This window comes from Anser anser, assembly GCF_964211835.1.
Source record: "Anser anser genome assembly, chromosome: 6".
Lineage (NCBI taxonomy): Eukaryota > Metazoa > Chordata > Aves > Anseriformes > Anatidae > Anser > Anser anser.
Genome location: NC_139726.1, coordinates 22,080,089 through 22,107,587, shown reverse-complemented (window position 1 = coordinate 22,107,587; position 27,499 = coordinate 22,080,089). Strand labels below are relative to the sequence as shown.

The window sequence follows — 27,499 nt, the reverse complement described above, 5'->3', positions numbered from 1 at the left end:
TTCACTCGGGCAGGTATCTGCTCTAGATAATGGAGTCAAAAGAACTGCGAGCAATTTGCAGAATAAGGCCTTTGGCCCAATCGTTCCCATCTGCTTCAGCAGGAGACAAATTATGGGCCTATCCAATAACTCACACAAATTGTTCACAAAAATACCAAATAAATTCCTGAGTAGAAGGTGTGTGATTTTCTTCAATGAGTGCACAAAATTATCACTTCAGGCAGAGGGAGCAAGTACACATCCTACTACAGGAGACATTTCTGCTTCCCTTGTATGCATCATAAACGTCATGCTGATAGTTTCATTTTCCATAAAACAATTCACAAGGAACTGCCGTTCCTTGCTTAAAACCAAATGCTGCTAAAGTGCTTGTACGAAACAGTAAAACTGCAATTTAATTTTGTTTTTGCTGTTACTTAATCACTCAAGACACACTCTTACAGTTTACCTAATCGGCCTAAGTCTTGCCCAGAGCTGCAGATCTGATACTCTGATCAAGGCCTGGCAGAGTATTCCTCTTTCTCAGTACACCTGTTTAGCTGCACTCATCCACCTAAACATACACCTCTTCCTGTACAGTCAGATTTTACTATCTGTCCATAAAAAGTTAATGCCTTGCAGAGGTCTTCCCATTTTCCACATTTTAAAGACCTTTGAAGAAATCTGCCTGAGCTACACCCTTTCAAGTATTTATTAGTTTTTCCGAGTACATATTTTAGTATGAGATGCTGCTATATACTGGAACAAAAAATGCTTTGTTTTACATGTCAGAACCTACCAGCCACTTGGCTAATACAAAGCCTTCAAGATATTTACTGTTTTTGTTTGGTTTGTTTAATAAAATGGAGCACAGATACAACATATTTGCAGAATGACACCACTGCTCTATTGACTTGGCTTGTGCCCTTGGACTCAGCAAGCATGAAATTCCTCTGAGCAAGCTTTTCCCAACTCTTCTCTGTTTTCTCTTTATTCAGTTGTTATGGATTATTGGCAGCAGTTAAGAGAAATGAAAGACAATCAGTCACGGAGTTAAAAAGGACACTTCCTTTCAAAGAAGTCAGAAAGGGCAACAATTAGTTTTCCCAACTAAATGCAAGCTGTCCAAATATCTACATACAGTTTGAGCGAGTTATTTTTCTAGTGCTACGCGAAAAGTCATTGACTCACCATGACTTTAAGCACAGTTAAGTCACAGACGTTCAATACTGTCATCACTACAGATAAACATACTATGGACAAACATGCTGCATACTACATATGTAAACAGACTGACAGCCATTAGGGTCAGAAAAGACCTTCAGATAACTGAGTCTTGCCTCCAGTGTACCACACACAGGCCACCATGCCTCACCGAGCTCTCTGCTGCTGAACTCAACACCATGACAGAAGCAATTGTCCAAAAAGACATCTCATCTCAATGTGAAGACATGAAGAGATGGAAAGGATTCTCCATCTTCACTCCATCTCTGTGTAGTCTTTTCCAAGTATTACTCATCCTCACTCCTTATAATTTGTGCTTTATTTCCCATTTTAATTTGTCTGGCTTCAGATCCCAACCTTTAGTTCTTGTAATAACTTTTTTACACTAGATTAAACAAGCCCAGAGCATTTTCTCCATATGAAAATGCAATTGTTGTAAACAAGCTCTTATTTATTTTTAATTCTCCAAGGTTTTCAACAGACTGATTCTGGCAAATCTTTCTAGATTTACTGAAGGTATCACCACTTGCCTCTACGCTGCCTCTCCAGAAACCTTTCAAGATAAATTGCCCACACCATGCTGCTTGCAACTAGAACCCATCTTTCTAGTTTAGGTTGCAAGTGGTGACTGGCATGAAGTAAAACACACAGATTTTGTACGTGAAGACACTTGCCCCCTTCTGTTGACAATCCTTTCTGTCATACCCACAGACACACTCCCTCGCACCCCCATACTTTCCACTCTCTGAGTGTGTTTTGCAATTCCCCTGGGCTGCCCCTCCAGTTTGTCAGCATTCCTTTAGAAACAATCCAACTAGGACTGCACCCACTGCCTAACACCCTCTCCCCAGCACCACTTACCCAGACAAACCATGCCCGGTTCTTACAAATGACTCGATCCTCATTTGTATATGCAAAGCATATGTAACAGCACCATGATAAGCTAGAAACTATACTCTTATACTATATTCTTTCTAGCATACGGTTTCCTTTCCCAGTGTGTAACCTGTACCCCTCACTACAAGCTGAACTTTGCATTTCAATGTTTAGAAAAAATGTCATCTGAATGGTTCAGCTGTGTCAGGTTATACATAAACTGTCCTACTTTCTCCATTATTTCCCTTTCCACTAAGGTTTATGTCATCACAAGGTATAGTAATACTGTTTTTAAGTAGTCTTTCAGCATATAACAGGTCTAAGACAAACACGTGTATTCAATAAAGATGTTTCATTGATCATTGCTGAGATCTGCCAGTCAGCTGATTTTCAAGCAGCATGTTACTGATGTTGCCTAGCACTGATTTTACTTGTCTTTTCGTTTTTAATATTTGTTAATGTTAAAAGATACACAGAGGAGCATACAGATTGACATTGGACAGAACATGTACCTCTTCTACCATCCTCAACAGGAAAAAACATGAGATCCACATTATTTTACACAGTAATTTGCTGAATCATGATCAAACATGCTTATCACACCACTAAGCATGACGTAATTGGGCTAACTCTGTTGCTGCAACAGTAGGTGAATCTTGGTGTCTGGTTATTTGCTAAGCATGTCGCTCTTAGAGCTGCTTTGCCATAATTCAGCTTCTAACTGTCTTCCTAAAACACTTTGAGGGTATTGCATAGAAGACATAAGATGCATATATATGTGTAAGATATACCACGCTGGAATGGCAGCCCAGTGCTGTCCAGTGCTACACCAGCGCAGCCTGGCTGCTGCGCTAGGGGCAGACCTGCACGCAGACCGGAGTTCTGGAGGACTGCAGGCACCCCGCCTCTGCTGGGACCGCAGAAAGCTAAGGGTCAAGAGGATTTTCAGGTAAACCTCTTATAGCTGGCTAAGCTGCAGTAAGCAGTCATTCTGCCTTTTCCCACAGAAGTGCTGAAGGACCCGTCTGTCTTCCCAGCCACACAGGAAGCCACTGGAGAAGGCAGCTAGTGTAATGGTTAGCCTTTAACCACACGGCGAGATGGGGCCAGGCAGAGATGCACCTGCGAGCAGCTCAGAGCTCGTGGAGCCCCGCATGAACAGCTCCTGCAGCAGCAGGGCAGAGGCAACACCTAGCAGTACACATGACGCCTATAGCAAACGTACAGGCACCAGCCACAGCACTTGTGAGACTACATGTAAGAAGGACAAAAGCAAGGCCGGCAGAGCCAGCAAACGCTAAATACTCCTACTCCAATGTGCCCAGTGGAATCAAGTGGAAATTACTAGCTCCACAAGTGCAGGAGCTCTCCTCCTCCTCAGGGTCATGACAGAGAGGAGCTGCTACACAGGAAAGGTAGAGGAGGGCAGCAAAGACACAGTAAAACAAGAATGCTTTAAATCAGACACACTCAGAGAGAGCCCCCTCAGTATGTGTTTATTGTAACAACATCCAGTTACAGGTTTTTGTAATTAAACAAACAAGTCAGATTGCTTCAATTAACTCAAGAATGGAATTTATGTCCTTGTTTCCACAGCAGACAAAGAAATTAAAAGTAAACTCTTACCTCTTTTTCTATTTTGAGCAGCTTCTTTACAGCCACCTCCTTGTCCTGAGAAATCCATCGGGCTCGATAGACACTCCCGAAACTCCCTCCACCGCAGTTCTCAAAAAACTGCAAGTCATCAAATCTAATTTGCACAAATGAAGCACTGGTAGACGACATCTCATAATGACAAAATATACCACAGCAAAATCTGTGAAGAGAAAAGCTGTAATTAATACACACTCCACGGATTTATGGACATTCTTACCTATGTTCAGACACCCCAAAACAAGAACCTGTTGCAACAAGCACACTGCAGTAAAATCCACTGAGCATAAGAGGAAAAAGTCTAGGAGTTCGCAGTCCAACAGGCTATGCAAATGTTTACATTATTTGCACAAGCTATTAGGAACAGCTGGGAGACAGAAAGGACTAAAAATACTCTGCAGTTACGCGGAGGTCTCCCGAGCACCTTGGAAGGAGCTGTGCAAAACGCAAGCGCGTCACCACGCTCCCCAGCACCGAGCCCGCTGACGGACGGGAAATGTGCTTTCAAATCCCAGCTTGCATAGGAGCTCAGGCATGCAAAGCACGCGCTCTCGCCTGTTGTGATCGCTTTGCACGACACACAGCACCCCACGCCGGGCTGCCGGGCGCACGGCGGCACACACGGGGCGCGCGCTGCCAGCCAGGTAGCAGCGCTCTTCACCAGGATGCAGAAAAACCTGGCCACAACAAAAGTCTTTTTCCGAATGAGTCAGTTCTGTTCGCATGTTACAACAAAGTGTAAGCACACAGTAATTTATCTGGGTTGCAATATGTGAAATTCTGCAGCCTGTGCCAAGACCGGCTCCGGCGGTTTTGAGAGACGATCCATCTTTGCTGCCAGGAGAACAGAACGTCCTTCTCAGAAGATTTCAAAGTGATAAACCTCATGCTTGCAGCAAATTTCAAGCAATGTTATCACCTAAGCAAGTGAACAATGACTAATTTTAGGTTTCTTTTTTTTTAATGGTATTAGATGGGAAAGCTTCGGCTTCTCCGGAGGAGAGCAGAGCAGGCAGGATCCCGCAGAACCTGCCACATGCTGTCTGCAGGACCTCGAGGCTTGTGGTAGAAACCTGCACTAGCTTAGACCAACGAGCTTTAATCCCCACCGAGAGTCACTATACAGGCAGCTAATGAAAGTAAGCTTATCAGCGTAAACTGAAACAGAGATAGGTCTGAGCAAAACAAACAAAGAGATACTGTTTTGCTGGTGAAAGTTACACCTCCAGTTATACTGATCTATCTACGGGATCAAAATACAGCACGAGTTCAGGAGCCTCCAGCCTGCAGGGCTTTCCGAGACAGTACGAGACACCATGTGCTGTCTGGGGCTTGGGAACTGCACCTGTGATATACCTAGCTCTGCCTGCTGCAAAAAAAAGCTGTCCCTTTTGTAACAGAAACAGACACACATTTCCTCTCCTGAATTTGTGCATAATTTGTTACACATTTTGAGATCTCATTTGACCAGAAATTTCTGTCACTGTCTGGTTGCAGCAATTCTCCAACTGAGAGATGAGGATACCAAAGTATTTTCCTGTATTTTGTATAAGACAGCATACAGCCTTTTCTGAGACTGCACGGTGTGTTGCAGGTCTCTTCACTACCCACAAGGGTAAAGGCAATAGCTGCCAGAGCTGCCCAGGCAGCTATTAACATGTTTAACGACAGCTTTAACATGTTTATAGAAGGCATCACGTTTTAGAGGGAGTTGGCTTCAAGCACACATCTCGCTGACAAACAGTCTGCAACGCTCTCCGGGAGGCAACATGAGTTTCTGTTCCCAGCTCTGCAAGCTAGCACGAGGGTTATCCCCGCAACAGGAAATAAAGTCTGTGCTTCCAGTATCCCGTCAGCTCCTTCGCTAAGTGCCTGAACTCTTCTTTTGACCTTTTGTTCTTGTTTTAACCTTGTCAATGTTGTCATTTGATTTCCTTTCATCTCTTACGCACCTATGGAGGGTCAAAGTCATCCTTTGTACTGCCCAGCATATACTTTCTTTAAGGAAAGCTCAAGGGAAAGGAAATAAGTCACTTCTGCAAATCAGGAGCATAATGAAGGCTGTTCTAACTTTTGCTTCTTTGCCAATGCTGCTTAATTACCTGGTCCTCAGAAACAAAAGCCCATTTTGTCATTTTTAATTCAGCAGTTCTTCAAAGGCAACGCTGTGTACATGCATCTCACGCATATGTGACACTTTGTAGGCAAATAAAACAGGTAAGCTTCACAATCCAGAGGCTCATTTAAGCACGTGGATAATTATGCTCTGGTGAATAATCTCCTTACCGATGACAGAATTATTCAGAAGAGTAATGTCACTCACAGGCAAAAGTATACGCACCACGACTGGACCATGAGTTAAAGAGGAAAGCATGAACAGCTGATAACAGATGGCTGTGTTGGAGATGGCAGAAGGAACAGAAAACCAAGCGAAAAGAAAAATGCATCAAAGGAAACAAGTATTTCTGGCCTTTACTATCTGACTTCAATAGTTCTGAAAAGCTGTCAAATTATCTTAAATTACTCTTCACCCAAAAGAACCAAATTATGCATACAAACAAGTAAATTATTTAACTTTTGAAAGTTACACTAGCATGGAACTAGATGTTGTTCTAACACTTCACTGAAAACAGACATCAACATTTACTAGTATTGGACAAAATCCACACCAGACACTTTTTAAATGCAAGCGGGTACCCTTCTGTGTGTCCTCCCTGCTGTTTAAAAATTTACCAATTCCCAAATATTTCTGCAATTACAGTGCAGTGCCCAGCACACAAGCACTTGCAGAAGCTACTGTTCATTATTTAAACATCTTTTCAAACGTATCTACAACAGTCAGCTGCAGATGCTACCGTCACCAGCATACAGTAAGTAATATAATATAAAGAATGATTCATGGATTTGTGTTAGGTTCCCCCAGAAGCTTTTTTCCAGAGAAAGTGGAAGAGATTTACCCGGGATGCTAAATAAAGAGAGATCTGTAATTAATGACAGCCTAAGTTAGGTATACAGTTTTCTTCTTCTAAATGAAAGAATAAACCCGTTTAAATATTACTCCATTTTTCTTGATGCAAGGTAGTTAATCCTCAATTAGACAGATCAATCCCTTTGTTATGTTTGAGAAAACAACTGTTTAGAGTAACAACTGCATGTGACAATTACGCACACAGTTATTAACTTGTCACCGTGTTTTAAGAGATACTTAACGATCTGAGTTTACACCATTGGTTAAGAAAAATACCTGGTATTTCCTTAAACTACATATTCTTCTACTTCTGTCCAAAACAAGTGCATCACTCCACCCACGTCGCCCATTTTCAGGCCGCAGGCTTTCCAAGCCTGGAGAGCAGCCCCTGCTTGGGGCCGCGGCAAGGCAGCAAGCAGCTCCTGCTGAGCGGGCACACAGCGGGAGGAGGGCTTGGGCTCAGCGCTGCCCTTCCTCGGGGACACAGCTTGGGCTCCCCAACTACTGTGGTCATTTAGCAGCAGGGAACACCACGTCAACTGACTCTGTTGCTCACTGTCTACACAATGGAAGTGTCACAGTTCAGAAACTGAATGACAAGTATTCGAAGAAATCATCTGATTGTTGGTTACTGCAATTATTCCTGCGGGATCTTCAGGGGGAAAAATGAACTTGTGCCTCTTGAGGTTTATTTCTAACAAGTAACATGAGCTTGTAATCATGCAAGAACATCGCCACCTTCTCTTGTGTGGATTTTTTTCCTCCTAGTAACTTATTTGAGCAGGATGTTAAAGCTGGTCATTTCACACCACAAAGAAATTGATCTAAGCTGCCTCTGGCTGTATTTAGTATACAGGGTACTAACAGGGCGCTATTACCCAGAGTCACTTTCCAGCAAGGTATTAAGCCACGCTCAGTTCAATACAGTAATATAAATGCTGAGTGTGTGAAACCGCCCTACAACGAGCCATCACCGAACTTTTGCAATTAAAGCATTTGGGGGGAGCAACTGGCACAACTGCACTGCCCTGCATCTTCACGTACAGAAACGGGAAGCAGTCAGCAGTACCCCAGTGCCCCAAAAAAGTGCCGCGCAGCAGGGAAACTGGCACTTAGCAGCACTCTGCTTTATTCCAGCACAAACCAGAAGGCCCGCTGCTTGTCACTCAGCTACTGCTCCCCAAGCACAGGTGGCTTCCCCTGATGGACCTGCGTGTTAGAGACAGGAGGAAGGGAAGAATTCAGCATGAACTGCACCATAACTGCAGCTCAGTGCACGCCTGTCAACTTTAAATTGCATCCCACGCCTTGCACGTGCACCTGATGCTTTTTAAATATCCGATCACTCAAAAAATAATAGATGAAAAAAAAAACAACTTTACTATTTATTCAAGGAAATACCTTTGTAATTCGCTCCCCCCACTTCACTGTGTGACTCCATGAAGCCAGATTCAGTGCTTCTTTCGGGAAGGCATCCTGCCAACATATTGCCAATAAAGTAGTAGCACACTACACTTGTGCTATCTTAAAATACACAGCAGAATGTGCCAAGTTTCCTTATTTGGCAAAACAGTCCTTTTGCTTCCAGGATCTTTGACCATCCATTTTTAGATCCTAATCATCCTTTGTATCCAACATGGCCTAAAGTCCTCGAAGATACCAACCTGGATTTTTGCAGCAGCACACTTATTTAGACTTCAAAAACAAAACATACAAAAAAGAACACCACACGCACACACTAAAAAAAAAACAAGCCAAAGTATGGTTAACCATTGTCTTTTCTAACAAGAACACTGACACGGAGTTGTAGTAATATCGAGCTGCAAGAGGTATTGCAGAAAGAGAAGTTTTTATAAATTAAAGACCCTTTAATCATATTATGAACAGCTAAGGGTAAGATGCAAACAAATCCCATGCACATCCCCAAACTCAATATATCCTAGTCTTCCAATAGGTTAAAATAAAACCATCAACCCCTGGATTTCCTAAACTTTCTTGATCCAATTTAGCAGCAGCAATGCAGATGCTGGCACTCGGGGCAGCATTCTGCCTACCTCGGCTACACAAGCAACAACACTCGAGCCTGTCCTGTCCTTTATCAGAGCATAAGAACTTTGTGCAACTTCCATTAATAGGATTTCTAATTTTATTTGAATTTATATGGACATCAGTGCTACAGAAAAAGACCTCAACTCAGCCTAAATAATTCGAGTACTTCAGGAAACAAACTATTCTATTTTCAACCAGAGCTGCACCAACAGCAGAGGCCGAAGGGTCCGAACGCCTCTCTTTAAATAGAAAACATTTTATCTCAGGGCAACGCCGCAGCGCTCGCTTCATTCACAGCGCGCCTCGCCAGCGGTGCCCGCCGGGAGGAACCCGCACGAGGTGTGGCAGCGGTGGCACCGCAGTTACACCTGTGTGCGGGCCCAAGGGGCAGCAAGGCCCCACCTGGGCACCGCCATGCGTGGCCATGGGACCCTGGCCTTCGTCGTGGCAGCGCCTGCACGCCCTCTCGCCTGGGCCAGCGCCGCGCTCCTGGGCTGCCATTACCTACGCAGCGCGCCGCTCCGGCAGGGAGAAGAGGCGAGCTTCTGTGGACTTACAATTTGAGGACAAAGTCCTGGAAACACCTAACCGCGTGCCTCCAGCGGACAGCTCTGACGTCCTCAGCGCTACCCCTGTGCTTTCAGCCAGCCCCGCTCCTGCCGCTCGAAGAAGCGGCGGCCCGGGGCCCTCCGACGGCTCCGCCACCGGCTGGAGGGGCAGCGGGCGGCTCGCCCCGCACACGGAGCGTCCGGCGGAAAGGGACAAACCTGGGCAGGGTTAGCAGAAGTGTGGGAAAAAGAGAGAAGAAAGGAAGAAGAAAGGAAGAAGAGCCCGCCGGCGCACTTTACAAGTGAAGAGGGGAAAAGGAGGGCGGGGGGAGCCCCGCACGTCGAAGCCCAGCCCGGGGGACCCCGTGCCGGGGACCGCGCCGCAGCAACGCCACCGGGCCCCGGCCCCGCGCCTCCCCAGCGCCGACCCGTCCCGACAGCGCCGACATGTCCCGGCACGCCGTGCCGTGCAGCCTCACCCCCGGCGGTTTTCGCGCTCGGCCATGGCCGCCGAGAGGCAAAGCGCGGCCCCGCCGCCCCCTGTCCCGTCCCGTCCCGTCCCGTGCCGTGCCCCCTCACCTTCCCCGAGGGACTCCGGGCTGGCGGGACCCGAGCGGCGCCGACCCCGAAGCCGCGGCCCGCGCGCCGCAGAGGGAGGGAGGGCGGCTGGGAGGGGAGGCTGCAACCGGCGCGACCGCGGCTCCCGCCCCGTCCCCCGCGCTTCCGGTTCGTGCCGGGGAGCCGCCGCCGCCGCCCCCGCGCCGCCCGGCCCCGGCACCACCCGCCCGGGGGGCCGCGGGGCGGGAGGGGACGGGCTGGTGGCGGTGGTGGGCCCGCAGACCCTGCCCCTGCCCCTGCCTCTGTCCCTGCCCCTCTCGCAGCCGCTCTGGGGAGAGCCGCGGTACCGGTGGGCTCGTAACGGGTCGCGGAGGGCCGCGACGGGCAGGTGCAGCCCCGTCCCGGGGCCCGGCTGCCCTCGGATGGCCGCCTCGGGTCAGCCGGGAGGCGGGGAGGCGGACTCCGTCCCCAGCGCAGCCCCTACCCGAGGGTTTCGGTGGCAGCGAGGTGCTGTGCCCTCACGGCAGGCTTTTGGCAAATTGGGAATGGGTTGTCAAGTCTGAAGGAAGTGACTCAAAGGACTCGGGGGCAAGCAGAATTTTTCTCCTGAGGCAGACACGTCCCGTGGACGTGACGGCACGTTTTTTGTGTCGGTGTCGTGCAGGCGTCGGTGCGTGGCCCATCGCTGCCCTGCCACGCTCCCCGGCTCGGCCAGCACTGCCTGCACGGCGGTTTCACATTCGCTGGCGTCTCAACCCCTCGTTACCCCCCACGTCACGCTGCTGCTACGTGGATGTGTAGGTGCGCCACGTAAAAACCAGCTGCGTAGCGCAGTGACTCGTGAGGAGGTGCAGAGCATCATGTACATGGTTGTACATCGCTGCGATGTATGGTATCGGGATGAATCACGGAGATGCTCTTTGCCAGTGAATCAAATCCAATGATCTCACAAACATCAGAGGCTTTTACCCAAGGCATGCTATTCTGGCAAGGGGTAGGCTGGTTAAAAGTTAAAACGGTGGAGCACAAGTGCACATTTCTGGGCACAAAATAAGACATGTTATTTAAGTGTTCCACAATAGATAACCAGAGTTCACCAAGACACTAAGCAGTCAGTGCAGAAAGTACACAAAGAGAAAGCCCAACAGCGTGCTGGCAGCCTCCGTCTGCTCTCCTGGCAGGAGGAGACGTGACGGAGGGCGGCGAGCTCTGCCCCAGCCGGTACCGCGCTGTGGGGCACTTTCTGTCTGACCTTAGAGGGCACGCTTTGTGAGGGTCAGCTGGTGAGCCTGGAGAAGTCTCCAGCCACAATCAGTGCAAGGTACCACAGCATGGAAGCATGAATACCAAATGCGAATCACATGAAACTCACGCTCTGGAGGAGGAGAGGTGCTGCGTAGTCTCCTAAACGCTGTGACTAACGTGTTTATCCTTCCTGTCTGAGGCAATTGCCAATTAGTCAAATGACTTTAAAATCCATTTAAATGTTAAATCACTCAATTCATAGGCATTTGCTGAGGACAGCAGTGTGCTCGCGTTCAGAGGCCTCTTGCCTGGGGCGTGTTGTCCACATGGCTGTGTGTGCGCTGCATCAGGATGTATCACGGCTGACTTTAGGCCCTGGCTGTAGAAAGAAATAGATTATTCCAGTAGCGCGTAAGATAAAACACAAATTGCGGGGGTGGTTAATATTTCCTGCTCCAAGAGCAGGAGTGCAGAGTCTGCGCCAAGAGCTGCTAACGTATCACTGATCAAAATATTTAATTGCACTTGCTCTATCAGAGGACAAGGGAGCAAATGAGCACGAACCTGTACATACACTGCACTGCACGAGTATTGGCAAACCCAAGTGGTGAACTATCATAAAACTTGTATTTTAGTTAACATAACAAGGTTTCGAGTATTCATTTTGGGGTTTGTAGTCCTTCTGCTCTCTGGTTAATGAGTCTTCAGATGCTTTCAAACTTTTTTCCAGTATCATGAGAGCTAAAGAATTAGGTAGAGAAGAAATCAGAGTCGTCGCAGTTTCTAATGTTGAAACACTGAAATTAAAGTGAGCCAGCATGTGGTGGTACTGCTATTTTCCCCCTTTTGTGTAGAAAATTCAAACTCTGGATTAGCTTTGGAGAACTTCATCCTAACCTCAGGCTTCTTCAACATATGTAGAATAGGCAGAAAAAGAAAATACTTAAAAGCTAACAAATGTTATTGTAAAGCCACAACAACTGGGGCAGGAGAGGGGCAGCTCTAGCAACCCTTAACTGAATTTTAGAGTTGGAAGAACTCCTAAGAATTGTCTCTTTACATCTCATTGCCACACTGGGCATGCAGTGACGTCTCTCTGCCTTTCAGCATGGAAAACACAGTTTCATGCATACATCCAGGTGGTTTAAATCACGCCAGCTGCCAAAAGCAGCTGTCACACCCCTCCACTGCCGGGCCAGTCCTGCTCCTGCTGGCGCTGCGGTGCCCCTAGCCTTGTGCCAGCAGGGTTTTTGCACGGCCATGTGGTGAAGTGGGCTGCGGAGATCTCGGGGAAAAGAAATTGCTTTCCCCAGCTCAGTGTCTGAATTCGGGTCATCGGGCAATTGCACAAGGACTCATGCCAGTGCACAGGGGGAGAGCAGCTGACAGGGGACGGAGCGCGGAAGTGCTTTTTTAGCAGTCGCGGAGGTTTATGCCAGCTTAAACTGTACGTGAAACTTGAGACAGATAATTTGGAGGTGGACACCTGCTCTGTATTTTTCAATTCTCCTTCAAGACTGGCTCAGTACTTAGTACTGTGGAGATGGGCTGCCAGCGTTCACCCCTGCTGTTGCACCCAAAACACAACCAGCAGATCTTCTTCATGACTGGAGAACTTGTGTGGTGCTTGTACCCAAAAGAAGCTGCATGTGGTCTTTCTGATGGAGTTAGAGAACTCCAGGACTGCTGTGATAGAAAATCATAGGAGTCGCCTTTAGATTTGTCCGTCTCCCTCCCGCTGCAAATGGCACAGAGATAGTTTACCCACAGACACCGAGCTGGCACCACACGCACCCCCATGCCCACGCAGCAAGGGCCACGATTCCTGTTTGCCTCAGCAGCCCGGTCTTTGCTGTTCCTGTGGTTATCAGCTGCTCTTGGGGCGTGAAGAAAGATAGAGCCTGGAATAACCATCGTGGGTCTTGCAGTCCCACACAGCTGGTATTTTGTTCTGTCACTGTTTTCTCATCCATGTCTTGTATTAGAGAGCAAAATAAAGAATATGTGAAAGTGCTTGTATGAAATTATTAACATACAATTATAAAATATTAATTATAAATTAATTACAAAATTATTAAATACAAAATAGAATTATAAAATACAGGCATTACTATGGCAGAGGAACCTTGTAGGTGATGGGTAACTCTCCTGTTTCGGGAGTGACTTCTGTAAGCACATACTTTGTGTGGATCAAACACATGCTTTGTGCATAATCCTTTTCAGAATTGGCAGGTTAGAGCTTGTACACTGTATTTGCCTTTCGATCTGGCATGTGTGCAGTATAAAAGCACATATAACTTCTACAAAAATGTCAATATTGTTAACGGTGAGATAGCAATGAGATGGCAAAATATTATCAAGAAATACATTTCCTGATTGTTTTATGAGAATGATTTACTTGGCTTTTACTGTCACCACAATTTTTAGCTGATCATTATACTCGGCTGTAATCCAATCACTAGGACTCTCCTCAGTTACCATTTCATTACACGTTTTTAATTATATATAATAGCTTAGTACTCCTTCTTATATTAAATTTTGTGGTCCAATAGATTTAATTTGTTGCTCTAATTTCCACACATTTTTTTTCTCTGAAATGTAATACAGTTTAACACTATTTCCCTTGTTTTAAACTATACTAAATCTATTGTTGCTGTGCCCATTTGTGTTTTCCAGTCCACACTATGGCAAGCTCCACTGAAGCAGCAGTGCCTTGATTTCCCCCGTGATGTTTTCCAGGTTGCGGTGAGCCTGGGGAGAGGCAGGCACAATTCCACCATGAAGGACCACCAGAGGAAGATGTCAACACAGAAGGTTCAACAGCTGATTAGTTTTCTTTATTAACACTAGTTAATATCTTACTATCTAGTACATTTAGTTTTCTTGGAAATTAAAGGCAGCAACTGAAATCATGAAAACTTTGGCCACCACTGACAGAGAGTATTAGCTCTTTTTAATGATATACTACAAGCTTACATTTTTTGCTGCTTGTTTAATCCAGAGTACATTAATTAGAAACAAATCCGTATATTGAACATCACATCTTTTTCTCTTTGGGTTTCGTGATGAAATAAGACTAGAAAACATCCATAATATTAGGCTGCCTCAGAAAAGCACTTATTCTAGATAAATCTGTTTAGCTATATTATCTCAGTTCCTCTGCCTATATTTTCAAAAAATGTGATTACCCACCCCCCCAAAACTAGCACGCTATTAACAACAGCTAGTTGTGACAGGAAGGAAAAAAAAACCAACAAACGTGCAAACCTCTAACTAGTTTCTGGAAACCGTGCTAACTGGTCAGGAGCATCACAAAAGAGTTACATGCCAGACAGCTAGAACAGGAGAAACATTAGGGCAGGAATTACAAATGGAAGGAAATGTTAGATTTCAAACAGACGCTCAGCAGCAACCTGCCAGTACCGCAGCCCTCAAGGGTCAGACCTACAGAGAATGAGGACATCTAAAGAAAACCTGAGGCAACACTGGCTCTCTGTTATCTGAGAACAGCCACAATGCTGCCGAGGGTACTCCTGCGCAGAAATAATGTACACCTGTGAAAAACCACAAAGAGTCGGCAAATGCAGCTAGCAGATTCACTTGCTGGCTCGGACAGCATCTGAAGAAAGAACTATTTAAAAACACAAGAGGTGGTGTTATAATGAGGAAACCATGGAGAGCAGAAAGCTTATGATTATTGACAGAAGTTGATTAAGAAATGGATTATTGTCTGGTAGGATGTTGGAGTATCTACTGCCACCTCTATCGTACGTATCTTTATGTAAATTTACTTTAATTGAGGTATTCATTTACAATCATTATTTTCATTGGTAATGTGCTTTATTTGCATTTGAAAGCAAAGAGAGGAAAAAAATTAAACACAACTCGCTGACCCCTGCCATGTGACAAAGGCTTAGCTTTTTGTCACTCTGACCCAAATGGATTAGGGCCAGGAAATAAAAGGTCAGTCTCTATCAGTACCCCTGTGTGTCACATTTTCATTACATGGAGTTTCCAAGAAAAATATTCCAATTTGCCTAGGTAATTATGCATTCTTTATGCATTTTCATGTAGTTTTCTGAGTTTATTCTGAATTCAAAAATTACCTTTGACTGCCGAGCCTATTAAAAACCAACCCTTTGTGAAATATCGCTCAGCAGTTAGGTGTATGTGGTAGATTTTGTAGTGGTACATGCTCTATTTTTTTTGCCCATTTAATTACAAGAATCTTCCTTTTCACAGTAGTCCCCCCATCACTGGAGCCACAAGCCACCAGGACCAGAACACCATGGTTGGATTACGTTCCTTTGGGAACTTGCAAGGTATTTCCTTAGTTAGGTACAGTGTGAAAGCAGCATTTGCTTGCTAAAACAGTGCTCGGGGCAGATGAAATAAGAGCGAGTCTTACCTGCTGTGGGATGGCGCTCATGGAAAATGTATGGAGGAAGCACCCCAGGTGCTTGGTTAACACACGGACCGTGGCATCTCGCCATGGGGAGAAGCTGGGAATCAGGATTTAGCTGCTAACAGTGTCGGAGAGCCCCTTGTCCTACAGCTGTGCTGGCTGAGACGGGCAGTGCCCTTGCCTGGGGGACGCCTCTGCTGTGCCTGGGGGTCCCCTGGCCTCCCCTGGCCTCCCTCAGCCCGGCCAAGGGCAGGAACAGGGGGAGGCAGGGCTCCACTGGGTGTTTGTGCTGAGCTGAACTTAGTCTGCTAGAGAAGTTTCTGGTTTAGTAATTTTAATGATAACTTTTTAATCTGGTCATTATTTTCTTTGATTGCTAACGCATTGACCTATGGTGACAGCTGCTGCTTGTGCCTGCTAAACTTTAATGCAGGACACAGTAAAGAACATTATGATTATTTGAAAAGGTAAGGTGTAATGCATTTCAGATTAACAGTGAAAGAAAGGCTATTCAAGTTAGAGCTTCACTTTGCCATATCACTCTCTATGCTGCTTTCCTTATTATCAGTACAAAAAATGAAATGGGAATAGCACATCTTTTAATTTTCTTCCACTATTACCTCTTGATTTGCATTCAGAGCTCCCAGAAGAAATACTGCTGAATTCAGAAGTAGTCTATTTAAGCTGCATGGTGTTTAAAAATTGCTGGAAGAGGTTAAGGTACTGTATATTATGCAGTTGACCTTACTAAGAAGCTACGTTAACAATTTAGACTTATAATTTTCTGCCGTTACATTTTGTTAAATTTTTTTTTTAAGCAAAATTCATTATCTCTTTTGGTACCCCTGCAGGTTAAACCTTTTGATTTCTTTCTGACTTATTTTGTAAGATTTCTAAATTGTATTTAAACTTCTTGTACTTAAAAGGTTGTTTTGCCACCGTCTCTTTGAAAAGAGGGATTTTTTTTGTCTCTCTCTCTCTCTTTGTACTTGGTCTGCAGCGGCTGTGCTCCTTCACAGCATTTTCCTTAGGAGGAAAAAAAAAAACAAACCCTCCATGTGTAGGAGTGCTGCAAATACATTTGAACTCTTTTGTCTGGCACTTACTTGTCTTTACAGCTGATCGGGTTAGAACAAGGTGTCTGGATCCTGCCTATACCAAACAGCAATAGCCTACTGGTATGTTGGGCTCAGCCTCCTTGGATTTAGCCTTTGTTCCATGGCTGTACCTAGTGATGACCAGCACCAAGGCTGGGCATGGAGAAGAGCAACAAATCCTAACAAAGCTACAACAGAGAAATGTGCCGGGGAAGGGAGAAATTGGTCTTGTGACTCTTTAGGCTGTGTAGCCCTTATTAGAGGCGTTTGTTTATGCTCTGTACTGCTGCTTTAGCTAAAAAGCTGTGTCAGTGGTGGGACCCTATCACACGTTTTCCCAAATGCCCAAGGTGTCACCATCCCAGCTCTGCAGGGTATGCAACCTCACTGGTCCCCAGCAGCGGGGGTTTATGGTGCATGCTTCTCCCAGGTAGTGCTCGGACACTCTCCTGTAGTGTGAGTTGGCACGGGCTGAAATCTGGCCAAGCAGCACAATGAAACTAAAGCAGCGTTCACCATCAGCGGCGCAGTCCTGGAGGCTGCTCGTGCCTCTTCTGCTTGGCCGTGTGGGCACAGTGCCTGACCCCAGGGCTGGCAGGCAGGAAGGGGGAACCCCTTCACTTCCAGTTGTGACCTGTGGCTGCAGGCACAGGGTGAAGGCGGTACGGGCGTTTTGACATTTCAATGTTTCCTGAGTTCCTATTCTTCGCGCTATTGCGACAGTCACTTAGGCTTCAGACTGCAAGAGCAATGGATCAACAGCTGCCTTTCCGTTGTAAAGTCAACAAAGGGAGCGAGAGGAGCCCCGTACGGATCCCAGAGCCAGAAGGTAGTTTTATTCATTTAATCTCTAGGTATGTAGACTGTGATCAGCACCATAGCAACTATCTGAGCCACTTGACTGAGTTATATGCACAGATAGTAACACTTGTTATTTATACAGCACCCTTTATTGGAAAATTTAAAAATGCCAGATACCAGTTTCATTGAGATAGGTAAACTGCATTCATTTGTTGATATGGAAGCGCCATAAAAACTCTGTGTCACTGGGATGAATCTACGTGATAGAGACTGTTTGGCAACAAATACGTGAAACAGTTAGAGATTCTAAGGAATAAAAGAATAAATAAAGGGGATAAAAACATATTAAATGGATGAAGAATCAGCCTATGTGCAGAGCCGATCTGAAACGTGGCAGCTTTATAAACCAGTTAACACAGAAATAAATGAAAGTCCAAACAATAGGAATAAATCTGGAACAAATAAAATCATGAACTCACAAATGTTATGAATTGATTGTAAAGATAATAACATCTTACAAATTAATTCTGTCTGTATGGTTTATTCTAATGCATACTTTGCTTCTGGGAAGGTTCTGTATCTAAAAAAGCTATATGAAGTATACTCACAGGGCAGTAAAAAGAGAAATAAGAAATATTTCTCACTTGAAATAATAAGACAGAAATTTGTCTCTGTATTTGGCTGGTTTTCCTCTGAATCATCTTGAACTTCTAGTCAGACAGCAAAGCTAAAATAAATTATGTCATCATGCTGCAGAATATTTCTTAACTGTGTAATTCTTTCCTTTGCAGAATGCAGGTACAGAACAGCTAGTGGTCTAATGTATCAGCATTTCCCTGGTGACCTTCAGCTTTTGCAGAATTTATGTTTTGACTAATAGGATTAAATTATTTTTATAAATAAATAAAACTTAATGTGTATTTGGACTCCACGCAACCCTGATCAACTCCAAAAAAATATCCTCTGCATCTGAGGAGAAACGTAGAATGTATCAATGAGGTCATCTCTGAAACTTAATTATGAAATAATCATTGCAACTTCTAATTTCAGGCTTAATTAGCTTTATGACATCCAACTTCCCTAAGCAGAGCTGGTGTGAATCTGATAGAAAGACTTTTGCCATGTAAACATCACTATTCTCTTGGCACCTACTTGGCCCCCTAACTGCTTGCACGGCAGCAATATAGTTAGAAGGATTTTGGTGGGAAAGGTAGATGCCAAATCACCTCATGGCTCCAGGACCCCATGTACTGCCCCAAGGGGACAGAAGCCAGAGGCCTCTCAAGCACCACATTAGCCGAGGTCCCAACTTGAGGTAAAATCCTGTCCAAGATAGGTACCTTGGAACGTTCACATCTGTGAATGAGGCGGACAAATTAGACAGATAAATAAAATTATGAATACATCACTTCTTCATTTAAACCTTTCCACTGTAAATGGTTTCTGTCTTTACATGGGAGCATCGGGGCCCTGCTTAGAAACTCTAAACAAATGGCTAGTAAAACTGTAGTGCTGCAGCACTGCCAGACTGCCACCTCCCATGGCAGGGGTGGATCTGGCTGGGTTTACGCTGGCCATCCATACCAAAATCGATGTAGGCTAAACGCAGTTTCAACGCTAGCAAAAAGCAAGTGAAGTTTACTGTGTCTGCCAACTAGCAGCATTGGGATTTATGCAGAAATGAGGCTGAAAGTGCAAATAAGGCCAGCGACTAAACCTTTCCAGCAATTACATTTAATAAGGTACTGTATGTTATTTACAGAAAACATACATCACACAGTTCCTACACATGAAATGCACACAAAATATAAAGACAAAAGCTGCACTTCATAACATGCTAAAGAAAATAAATAAAACGTAATTATTTTTGCACAATAGCTATTACATAAATAAATACTCTAGAACATAATGAATTAACATTTATTTACAGTCTATTGAAAGTGCAAAACAATTGGCTGAAAATTAAGATAGCTGTAAATGCTTAAGACCAGAAAATACGTGTTAACCAGCCAGAATTAATTATAGCTGAACTTGAAGGTTTTAATGTCCAGGAAACTATTCTCTTGAAATCTGTTTGTGCATATTGTGCTCTTTTTGAACCAGTCTTTTGCTACCTTTATGCTATTGATTTTGACAATCTTAATAATTCATAATGGAATTTTGTAAAAACCTGATAGTTTAAAAAAAGAAGTAAAATGTAAACACAGAGTAATCTATTTATCGTTCACAATATTTTCAGTCCTGTCAGTTTTCTGAAATGGCCACACTGCTTGCAGTAGTAGGCAGTATGAGTAAGATTAGAATTTTTTCTTAGTATATGTTCTATTTCAAAGAGAAATTTTTTTTAAGTGTTCTCTGAATAGAATTGTACCTTGGACCTCTCTTGAAGCTACACTTTCATCAGATGCTTACGTACATCTTATACTGAGGTCAATGGTAGCTGGGCAAGCAAAACTGATGATCAGTGTTTGTCCTGACCTAAACAATAAATTGTGAAATACAGTTTTTTAGTTAGAGAGAGAAACATTACTGCCCTTAAAATTGTTAGAAGCTTTTTGTGCATTTTTCACTATTTCATCTTTTTTTGCATTTTTTTTCCATATGAGAAGTCTTTACTACGCATTAAAATGAATTAAAATTACACAATATGGCCACCTTTAGAGCTACAGTGCATATATTCTTCCTCAGCCAAAGCTCTCTGACAGGCTGGTACATTGTACATTGCCTGAGACCTTAAGAATACGTTTTTGCTTATTTTCGCAGTGGCAGTGCAGTAGCGGAGAAAGTGAAGTTCTTAACAAGTGACCTTGACAGGATAAAAGATCATTTCTCATCATTGCCTCAAATGTTTATGCCCGACGCGGCTCTAGTCGGTGAGACATCTGTGATAAAGTTCTCTGGTTGTCAATCACATTTAATTGCCGCACATAGCTCCGAACATCCTGATGGTTCTTATTAGTTAGGGCTGCGTCAGGATCTGGTGAAAGAGAAATGATGTAGGATTGATACACTTAAACGAACAAATGCCTGAACAGAATGCATAACTCATTACAAGCTGTCGCAGGAAACACCAGATCCTGCTGAGTTAAAAAGAAAATATTTAGAAATCTCTCTCTTTGAAACCTTTCCTTCATATCTGATAGTCTTTCTGGTTACTGCCCCCACAAATTAACTTTTCCTCCCAGATATCCTTGGCTACATTTGCTCAAATTGATGGCCCTTGGTTGCAGTTTTATACATCACCTTACCAGTCAATAGCTATAAATTCTACAGCTAACTAGCATGATTTAAAGCTTGCTATCTGCTTTTGAGCCAGCAGTGTTCACACTGGTACAAAAATATATAATTGATTTAAGCCTCCCTTCATGAAATATTTCCATTTCTATCTCAGTATTAAATATTTGTATAAGTGTATTGCTTAGTGGCTTGCCCCATTCAAGACTGAAAGTTTACTACCTGTTTACAGTACTTAGCGTAACTGCCTTATATCTCCTCTCACAACAATTATGAAATACCACTGACTTCAGATTTGAGTATCTTCAGCCTCACAGTGCACAGCTTACAATTTAATGAAATACATGGTAGGTAACTTAGAAAATTTCCTCAAGAGAAAGACACTGAAGCATCTACTGTATAAATGCACACACACAAAAAAAGAGGACTTAGACACTGTACATCTATCTACTGACATGTTGTTATATCACATATAGTGAAAATCCACTTCAATTTCTAAGTAACTTATATGCGGAGATCTCACCAGTGCTCAATACATTGAAATTAAAAGACGCATAGCCAGAAAAACCTTGTAGCTGGAGAAAAAGAGCAGCTCCCTTAACTTGATATTCTAGAGTTAAGCCTTGACCCAGATGGAAAGAAAAATTTAAAAAAAAATGTATTTTTTATACTATTTATTCTGTTCTTTGAGAAGGAGGAAGGCTGCTGTCAGGCAAAGTGAATGAAGCACTGGGGAATGCAGTGCCAGTGTGGACTGGGTCTCACAGTGCACTGAGATGTGACGAGACCTGCGGAGCAAGCCTGTTTGATCACACAGTGCTGTCTACGTACCTGGCCCCACGTAAGTTCTGGTAATTATACTGACAAACAGGTTTTCAGTTCATCACCTTAGGCAGTTAAGTCACCTATAATGTCACGTTTCCAGCCTGGTTTCCTATAAAAACAGGGTTTATGCAAGGAAGCATCTTGCATTTACCTGTGCGCTTCTGTCTGCTGGCCTCACTTCAACCACTGCTGAGCCCAGTGGCTAATTTCAACCTATTCTAATTTGGCGGCTGTGTAGAGACCTCACAGACACATAGCTCCTTCACATTCTTTGAAAAGAGATGGAAGAGAAAGAGCTTATTAGAGCTTCCTGAGGGATGGTTCACCCAAGTGAAACACTGGAGGATCCAAACAGGGAAGATTCACTGGAAACCAGGCTTTTCAGTTCTGTTACACACAGAATTAGTTGCAATTACTGTAGCTACTGATGATAATGCTGACTGTGCAGATGTTGTAATACACTTACTGAAAGATTGGCTTCGGCAGAATTTCACCGTCCTGACAGTGTTGGCAATCATGCGCTGGAAAGAAAAGATGGGATGCAATCAGGGAACAAGCACTGTATTTCATCATCATTTAAACGAAGCACCTAACTGTGCCTGAGTGTGAAGACATATGCCAATAAAAGCAGTCATATGAATGAAAATATAATTTTAATGCTGATACCCTCATATGTAGGGTGTGATTTGCATTTACACAGGCTTTAAATGAGCATGAGTGTAATTTACATGCACTCAGAGAACCCTTTCCCTTGCTTGGATGCTATAAAAGGCCTTAACTAAAAATGAAAATCAGCCCCTTCAATGTGCATTTCTTTGATACCATCTTCCCATATTAAAAAGTAAAAGGAATATCATGTACAATGGCTTGAAGTATGTACACCTTTTCATTTTAAAACCGTCAATTCCTAACAGCAAGGGCATTTCAGTTAAAGAGCTTTCATATTTCATATCAGTTTGAATTTGAAATGCAGCCCTCCTTGAAAATGACAGCAAAAAAAAAAAAATAAACAACAAACAGCTGAAGGTCTATATTCACCGATTCCTTCTGGAAGTGTGCTCGATTCACATGTGAGAAGGACACAGTTAGGACTGTGGCCCTGTGGGCAAGTTTCATCAAACAGACCTGTTAGACCATGCTAGCTTGCACAAGTGTATCTAATCCAATATGACAAGCAGATCCATATTTGGTGGATACTCCTTTTGGCAACTCACAAAAAAAGCAGAATTCACTTCGGTCGCTTTTGGCTGTGCTCACTCCTCCATAAATAAAACATCATTTCACTCACTCAGGTAAGGAAATAATATTCAATACATTTTATCTGATAAATCAGATGCTATTTTACAGTAGTTTTTAAGAAACAAGGGAAACCAAGTCAAAGTGAAACATTTCAGATTTAGTTCTGGACTGCAAAATTTTAATTTGCTTGTGCAGTCGACACCACCCAGGTAATACATCCACCAGTGCTGAGTAGAATTAGTTGTTCTTCACTATATCAAATACACTGAAACTTCATCACTAAAACTGAATTCCCTTAGCTAGACTGTTTGACTTATTCACCGCTTTAAGGATGATGTGTATTTCGGTTTCTTTTGCTTAGGTTAAGTTTTGCAGAGGAGGGAAAAGCTAATCAGAGCCTAATGTTTGTTTAAACACTTTCATATGGTCCAACAATTACAACAGAGTTACTTGTTTTAACATAGCACACTCGCACCAGGCTGCTTCATACCTTCTTGAAGTTTTGTGTGAGATTCATAAGGTAGTTGTAAGTATTGATACAATAGAATGACATTTTCTTACTAGCAAACAGTAAAACGTAGGGTATATGCTCTTCAAAATTCATAGTCAATTATAATCTTATGTGAAAACGATTAAATTAAATATTTGTCATTCCAGAAATGGGAAGCACCAATGTAAGACATTTCTTACAAACATACATGCTGAATAACTTTAAACATTGTCAAGCCCAAAAATGATCGTGGCTGGTGGTCAGCATTAGAAATGCTGCTGATACACATACTATGTTTTTGTGGATTACACATTGTATAATCAAATGAAATGTAGTCACCCTGAAAGTGATGTAAAAGTATTTTAATTCTAAAATGCAAATTTCCAAAAGATCACAGGAATTTAGATATGAGTCTGCTTATATTGTTCCTAAAGTCATATGGATGTACACATGGAAAATATGTAGATTTCAAGTAAGAGTCATTTTTGTACTATGTTAATTTTCATACCTCTTCACTATTACTAAACAGATTTTCTAAGGCACTTACCTTGCAAACATTCTCATATGTGCTTAGCATTAAGCATGTGAATAAGCCCCATTGACTTTGATGGAAACTCTTAAATACTCGAAGATAAGCACCCATTATAATACTGGATTGAGACAGAATGCACTGCATATTAGTGTTGGTTCTTCAAGTCTAACCCAATCAAAATGACAATCAAAACAACGCGAACATGAAAACATGAATGTTTCATAACTCTGTAGATTCATATTTGTCTCTGACTGTTATGTGTTGCTGCTGTTTTGACTCTCATAATTTCAGAAAGTACACCTCTAAAATAACTATTTCAAGGAAAGACCATGAAATTGAATTGGACCAGCTAACCTGATGAAGTGTCAAGAGTGTCTGACTTAAAGGGTACCTTTCCTAAAAACACTTCATTTTTATGAAGACTGCTGGTGCTGCTTGATGTATTTTCTATATGGGTTGTCAATATACACCCTAATTTTTCATATCAGTAAATTTTTAGGTTTTGAAGCCTCATTTCACAACGGTCTTTGAAGCTACGCTGTATGCTCAGTGTTTGATTAGTTTAGTATTAAGTTTCTTAAATGAAAACTTAAGATTTTGCAAAAAGGACTGTTCTGCTGAATCATTTTACTCTTTGTTTTCTTTATGTGGGAAATTTGTTCTTGAAAAAAGCATAGCATTCAGAATAGGTATTGTAATGTTGTACTGGAATGAAAGACAAATGATGAGTATACTGAAGGTTTTAAAAAGTTCTCACTATTTCCGAATTTCTCATTATATGGACTGTTCCAGGCAAGGAGAACAGAAGTGGCAATGAACTTGTCTGACTTCTGGTTAAGGGTTGAACTGCCTGTTTTTCTTCAGTTGGCTGAAAGGTTTCATTTTAAGGAGTTACTTTGCCTATTCCTGAGGATAATCTCATTCAATCCGTGCATTCAGAAGTATGCTGGCTATGATGAAACACAATGGAATGAGGAAGTGGGTGTTAATGCAGAATAAATGGAGAATCTTCGACCAGAAAAGAACATCACAACCCAGTGGGGAGATTCTGGAGCATTATGTATCCTTGAAGAGCTCCTTTCACATTGCTTTCTGCAAGGGCTATTGTACTTTCTTATATAAACCCCAAAGAGTTCCTCTTCGGAAGGTGTGAATTGGATGGAAAAACAGCACATGAAGCGAAAACGAATTTCCCTCCCTGAATCATGCAGATTAAGTTGGACTCTCTTCTTTAGATGCAAGAAAACTGGGAACATGCAGAGAAAATGGTCAAATAGAAGTTTAATTGCCAACTCCTTATTTCTTCTTATATCCTCCTATTTCTTCAAATAGAGGATTACCTCTAGTTAATACCTGAAAAAATTAACCTCTGTTTACTCACTGTGCTAAGAAAGACCATTACAGAGAAGCCATACAAACCTAAATATGTATCTTTCTGAAATAGAACCGACTGCATAATATAACAAGCAACTGCAACTACTAGCGTGCTATATATATACACAACAATACCCTTTCAAGTTTTACGCAGTCTGGAATGGTGGCAGCAGGCCAGCACATTATCTTCTAATCCATTCCAAACTGAGGTTTTAAAATGTTATAAATATTCATATATGCCATAGAAAACTACTAAGGGCTTTAGTCACACACTTTTTGCATAATCTTTATGTTCCAAAAATGAAAGAATGTTTGCCCTTTTTTGCATAAGGATCAGAGTGTGAATTCCCTTTTGTTCATCTCCACAAAACCCGAAAACCAATATGCACAGATTCTCTAATCCTCATTTCACACCTGAAGGGTGAAGAGGTTTGACAAAAAGAAGAATCAGTGACCAGCATCATGGCACTGTCTTGTGCTGCCATGGCAGGTCAGCAGTTTCAGAGCTCATTCGTGACATCTGCTCCCTCTACAGGTGCCGTTTCTGAGACATGCTGCATGGTAGAGTTATGTGGAGATGGTGCCACGGAAAGTGATCTTTGATCAGGCTGTCTGATGATTTGAGAAATGACACTGATAAAGTTCCCAAATAAATGCATCTCTTTCTTTCAATTCAAAATTCAGTAGTGGAAGTTTGAGTGCAGGATTACTCTGCTGAAGTAGGGAAAAAAGTGCAAATAAGTATGTGGCCAAGAGGAAGAAAAATTTTATGAAATATTGCCCCTCCTTAAGGAGAGCCATGCCCAGTAATTTGTCCCTCTCCTCTCTCTTCTTTCCCTGGCAAAACATAACCCTAGGAACAGGCTTTTGATCTTTTACTATATATATAGTTGTAAAAGCGGTGTTACTTGTTTTACAATGAATTATTGCCTTGCAGTTTGCAGGTTGTCCTGTATGTGTAAAATCATACAGTTTATAGGAACTAATACAACTGACAGTTTTGGGGGTTCTCCTTCACCTGACGAGAGCTAAAAGACAAATGTGTATTCCAGATCACAGACTAATTGTGTTTGCTATTTACTGCCATCTTTTACCATTCTTTCACTTGCTTGCAGATCACAAAATGTTCTCAACCTGACAAACTACAAATGCAGCATTTTAAAAACTTCTGTTCATTCCTTGTTCCTCTATGACATCGGTGTTTTCAATTTTAAAAATATGGGTTTTCTAAAGCAACGTGTATAATTAACAACTACTACCAATTCACTAGTGGAGAAAAGATGCAGGTAGTTTTTACCACACAAGGTCAAGGAGTATACACCAACCTATAAGGCATATCAGAGCAACACCATGGTGGAAACAGCTTCTCTCTATCAGTTTATTAAAGTGAGATAAGTAAAAGAACTTCAATATTACTCTAAAAGCATGTCTTGTTTGGTACTGAAGACAAAGCCTTTTAACCAAACACTTATACTACTAATACCCGTAATTTAATTATTCTGTCTACTTACTGACAAAAGTGTAACATGTTCCAGGCTGGATTTTAAGGCGCAATTCTAGTTTCCACCATACCACACTCTCCCCCCCACCCTGCCTCCCTGCTTCATGCAATGAAGTGGCATAGCAAAGAGCACAAGCAATACAAAGAGAGTACATATTTCTGACACATTAAATATTGCTTGCCCACATCTTGTACAGAGTAAATGGGTCAGCCTACAAACTTCCCTGTTTACACATAGCTGTGGCTCTACCACAGGTGGTGTTCTCTTCCCTGGCTAGCTTCCCTGCCCTCCTACTCCTCACAGCCTCCTCCAAATAAGAGGCATCCATGGGGATAAGGAGATGGGGAAAGGGAAGAAGGAGCAGGCAGTTACAAAGGTAGCAGCAGGTAAAACTCAGTAATGCTCTGTAGAATGATGTCCCCCTGACACTGCCACTAACACAGTTCTGCCACTACACCTCTGAAAAGACTTATTTATAGGGAAGTGCAGCAGGAAAAAATTGACTTGGTTCCTTTCCTTTATAGCTTGACTTTTTTAAAAAAAGAAAAAAAAAAAAGGCTAATGTGGTTTAACATCAAACTGTCTGTTTTCCCCTTCTCTAAATCATTTCGTCCAATTTGAAAAAAAAGCCCTGAGTTTTTAACTGAAATAAAAGTTCCTACCAATTTTCTGTGAAAATACATGGCTGTGGAGAAGAGAAAGATCATGTAAGTGGCCTCTTCTCCTGTCTCCTTCAGGGAAAATGCTGTAGTGCAAGTTCCTACGTTATGACAAAAGCCTATTCACACAGAATTCCCCAGCAATGAAGAAACCACACATGCCCCAGCCACGAGGAAAGCTCTGAGCAGAGCTCAGGCAGCCATGATACACAAACATTTAGGAAACCAGGCCTCACTGTTT

At 42.9% G+C, this 27,499-nt stretch overlaps 2 protein-coding genes and 1 long non-coding RNA gene across 11 annotated transcripts in view; 1 reads left to right on the top strand and 2 right to left on the bottom strand.

Annotated features, from left to right (window-relative positions):
- MAP3K20 (mitogen-activated protein kinase kinase kinase 20) overlaps nt 1-10,090 on the bottom strand; it is an 81,289-nt gene extending 71,199 nt beyond the window's left edge. The window contains exons 1-2 of one of the 6 annotated variants that reach the window (XM_083842513.1): nt 9,877-10,090; nt 3,706-3,895 (exon numbers count right to left, since the gene is read on the bottom strand). In XM_083842513.1, coding sequence (XP_083698639.1) covers nt 3,706-3,864 — 159 coding nt within the window. In that variant the 5' untranslated portion in view covers nt 3,865-3,895; nt 9,877-10,090. The other 5 variants (XM_083842511.1, XM_083842512.1, XM_083842515.1 and 2 more) reach the window with 5 other exon arrangements.
- A 138-nt stretch (nt 10,091-10,228) lies between these two features.
- Nucleotides 10,229-18,985, top strand: LOC310901919. 4 transcript variants are annotated; one of them, XR_014586310.1, is made up of 3 exons: nt 10,229-13,041; nt 13,777-13,914; nt 15,343-18,985. It is a non-coding gene; the product is annotated as an uncharacterized lncRNA (long non-coding RNA). The 4 variants fall into 4 exon arrangements; XR_014586311.1 differs by having other exon boundaries at nt 10,229-13,914; nt 15,343-15,422; nt 16,624-18,985; XR_014586312.1 differs by having other exon boundaries at nt 10,229-13,914; nt 15,343-15,422; nt 16,144-18,985.
- Nucleotides 18,986-19,121: 136 nt separating this feature from the next.
- The window catches only part of RAPGEF4 (Rap guanine nucleotide exchange factor 4), a 154,033-nt gene continuing 145,655 nt past the window's right edge, over nt 19,122-27,499 (bottom strand). The window contains 2 exon segments of the mRNA XM_083842534.1: nt 19,122-20,380; nt 21,929-21,983. Coding sequence (XP_083698660.1) covers nt 20,253-20,380; nt 21,929-21,983 — 183 coding nt within the window. The 3' untranslated portion in view covers nt 19,122-20,252.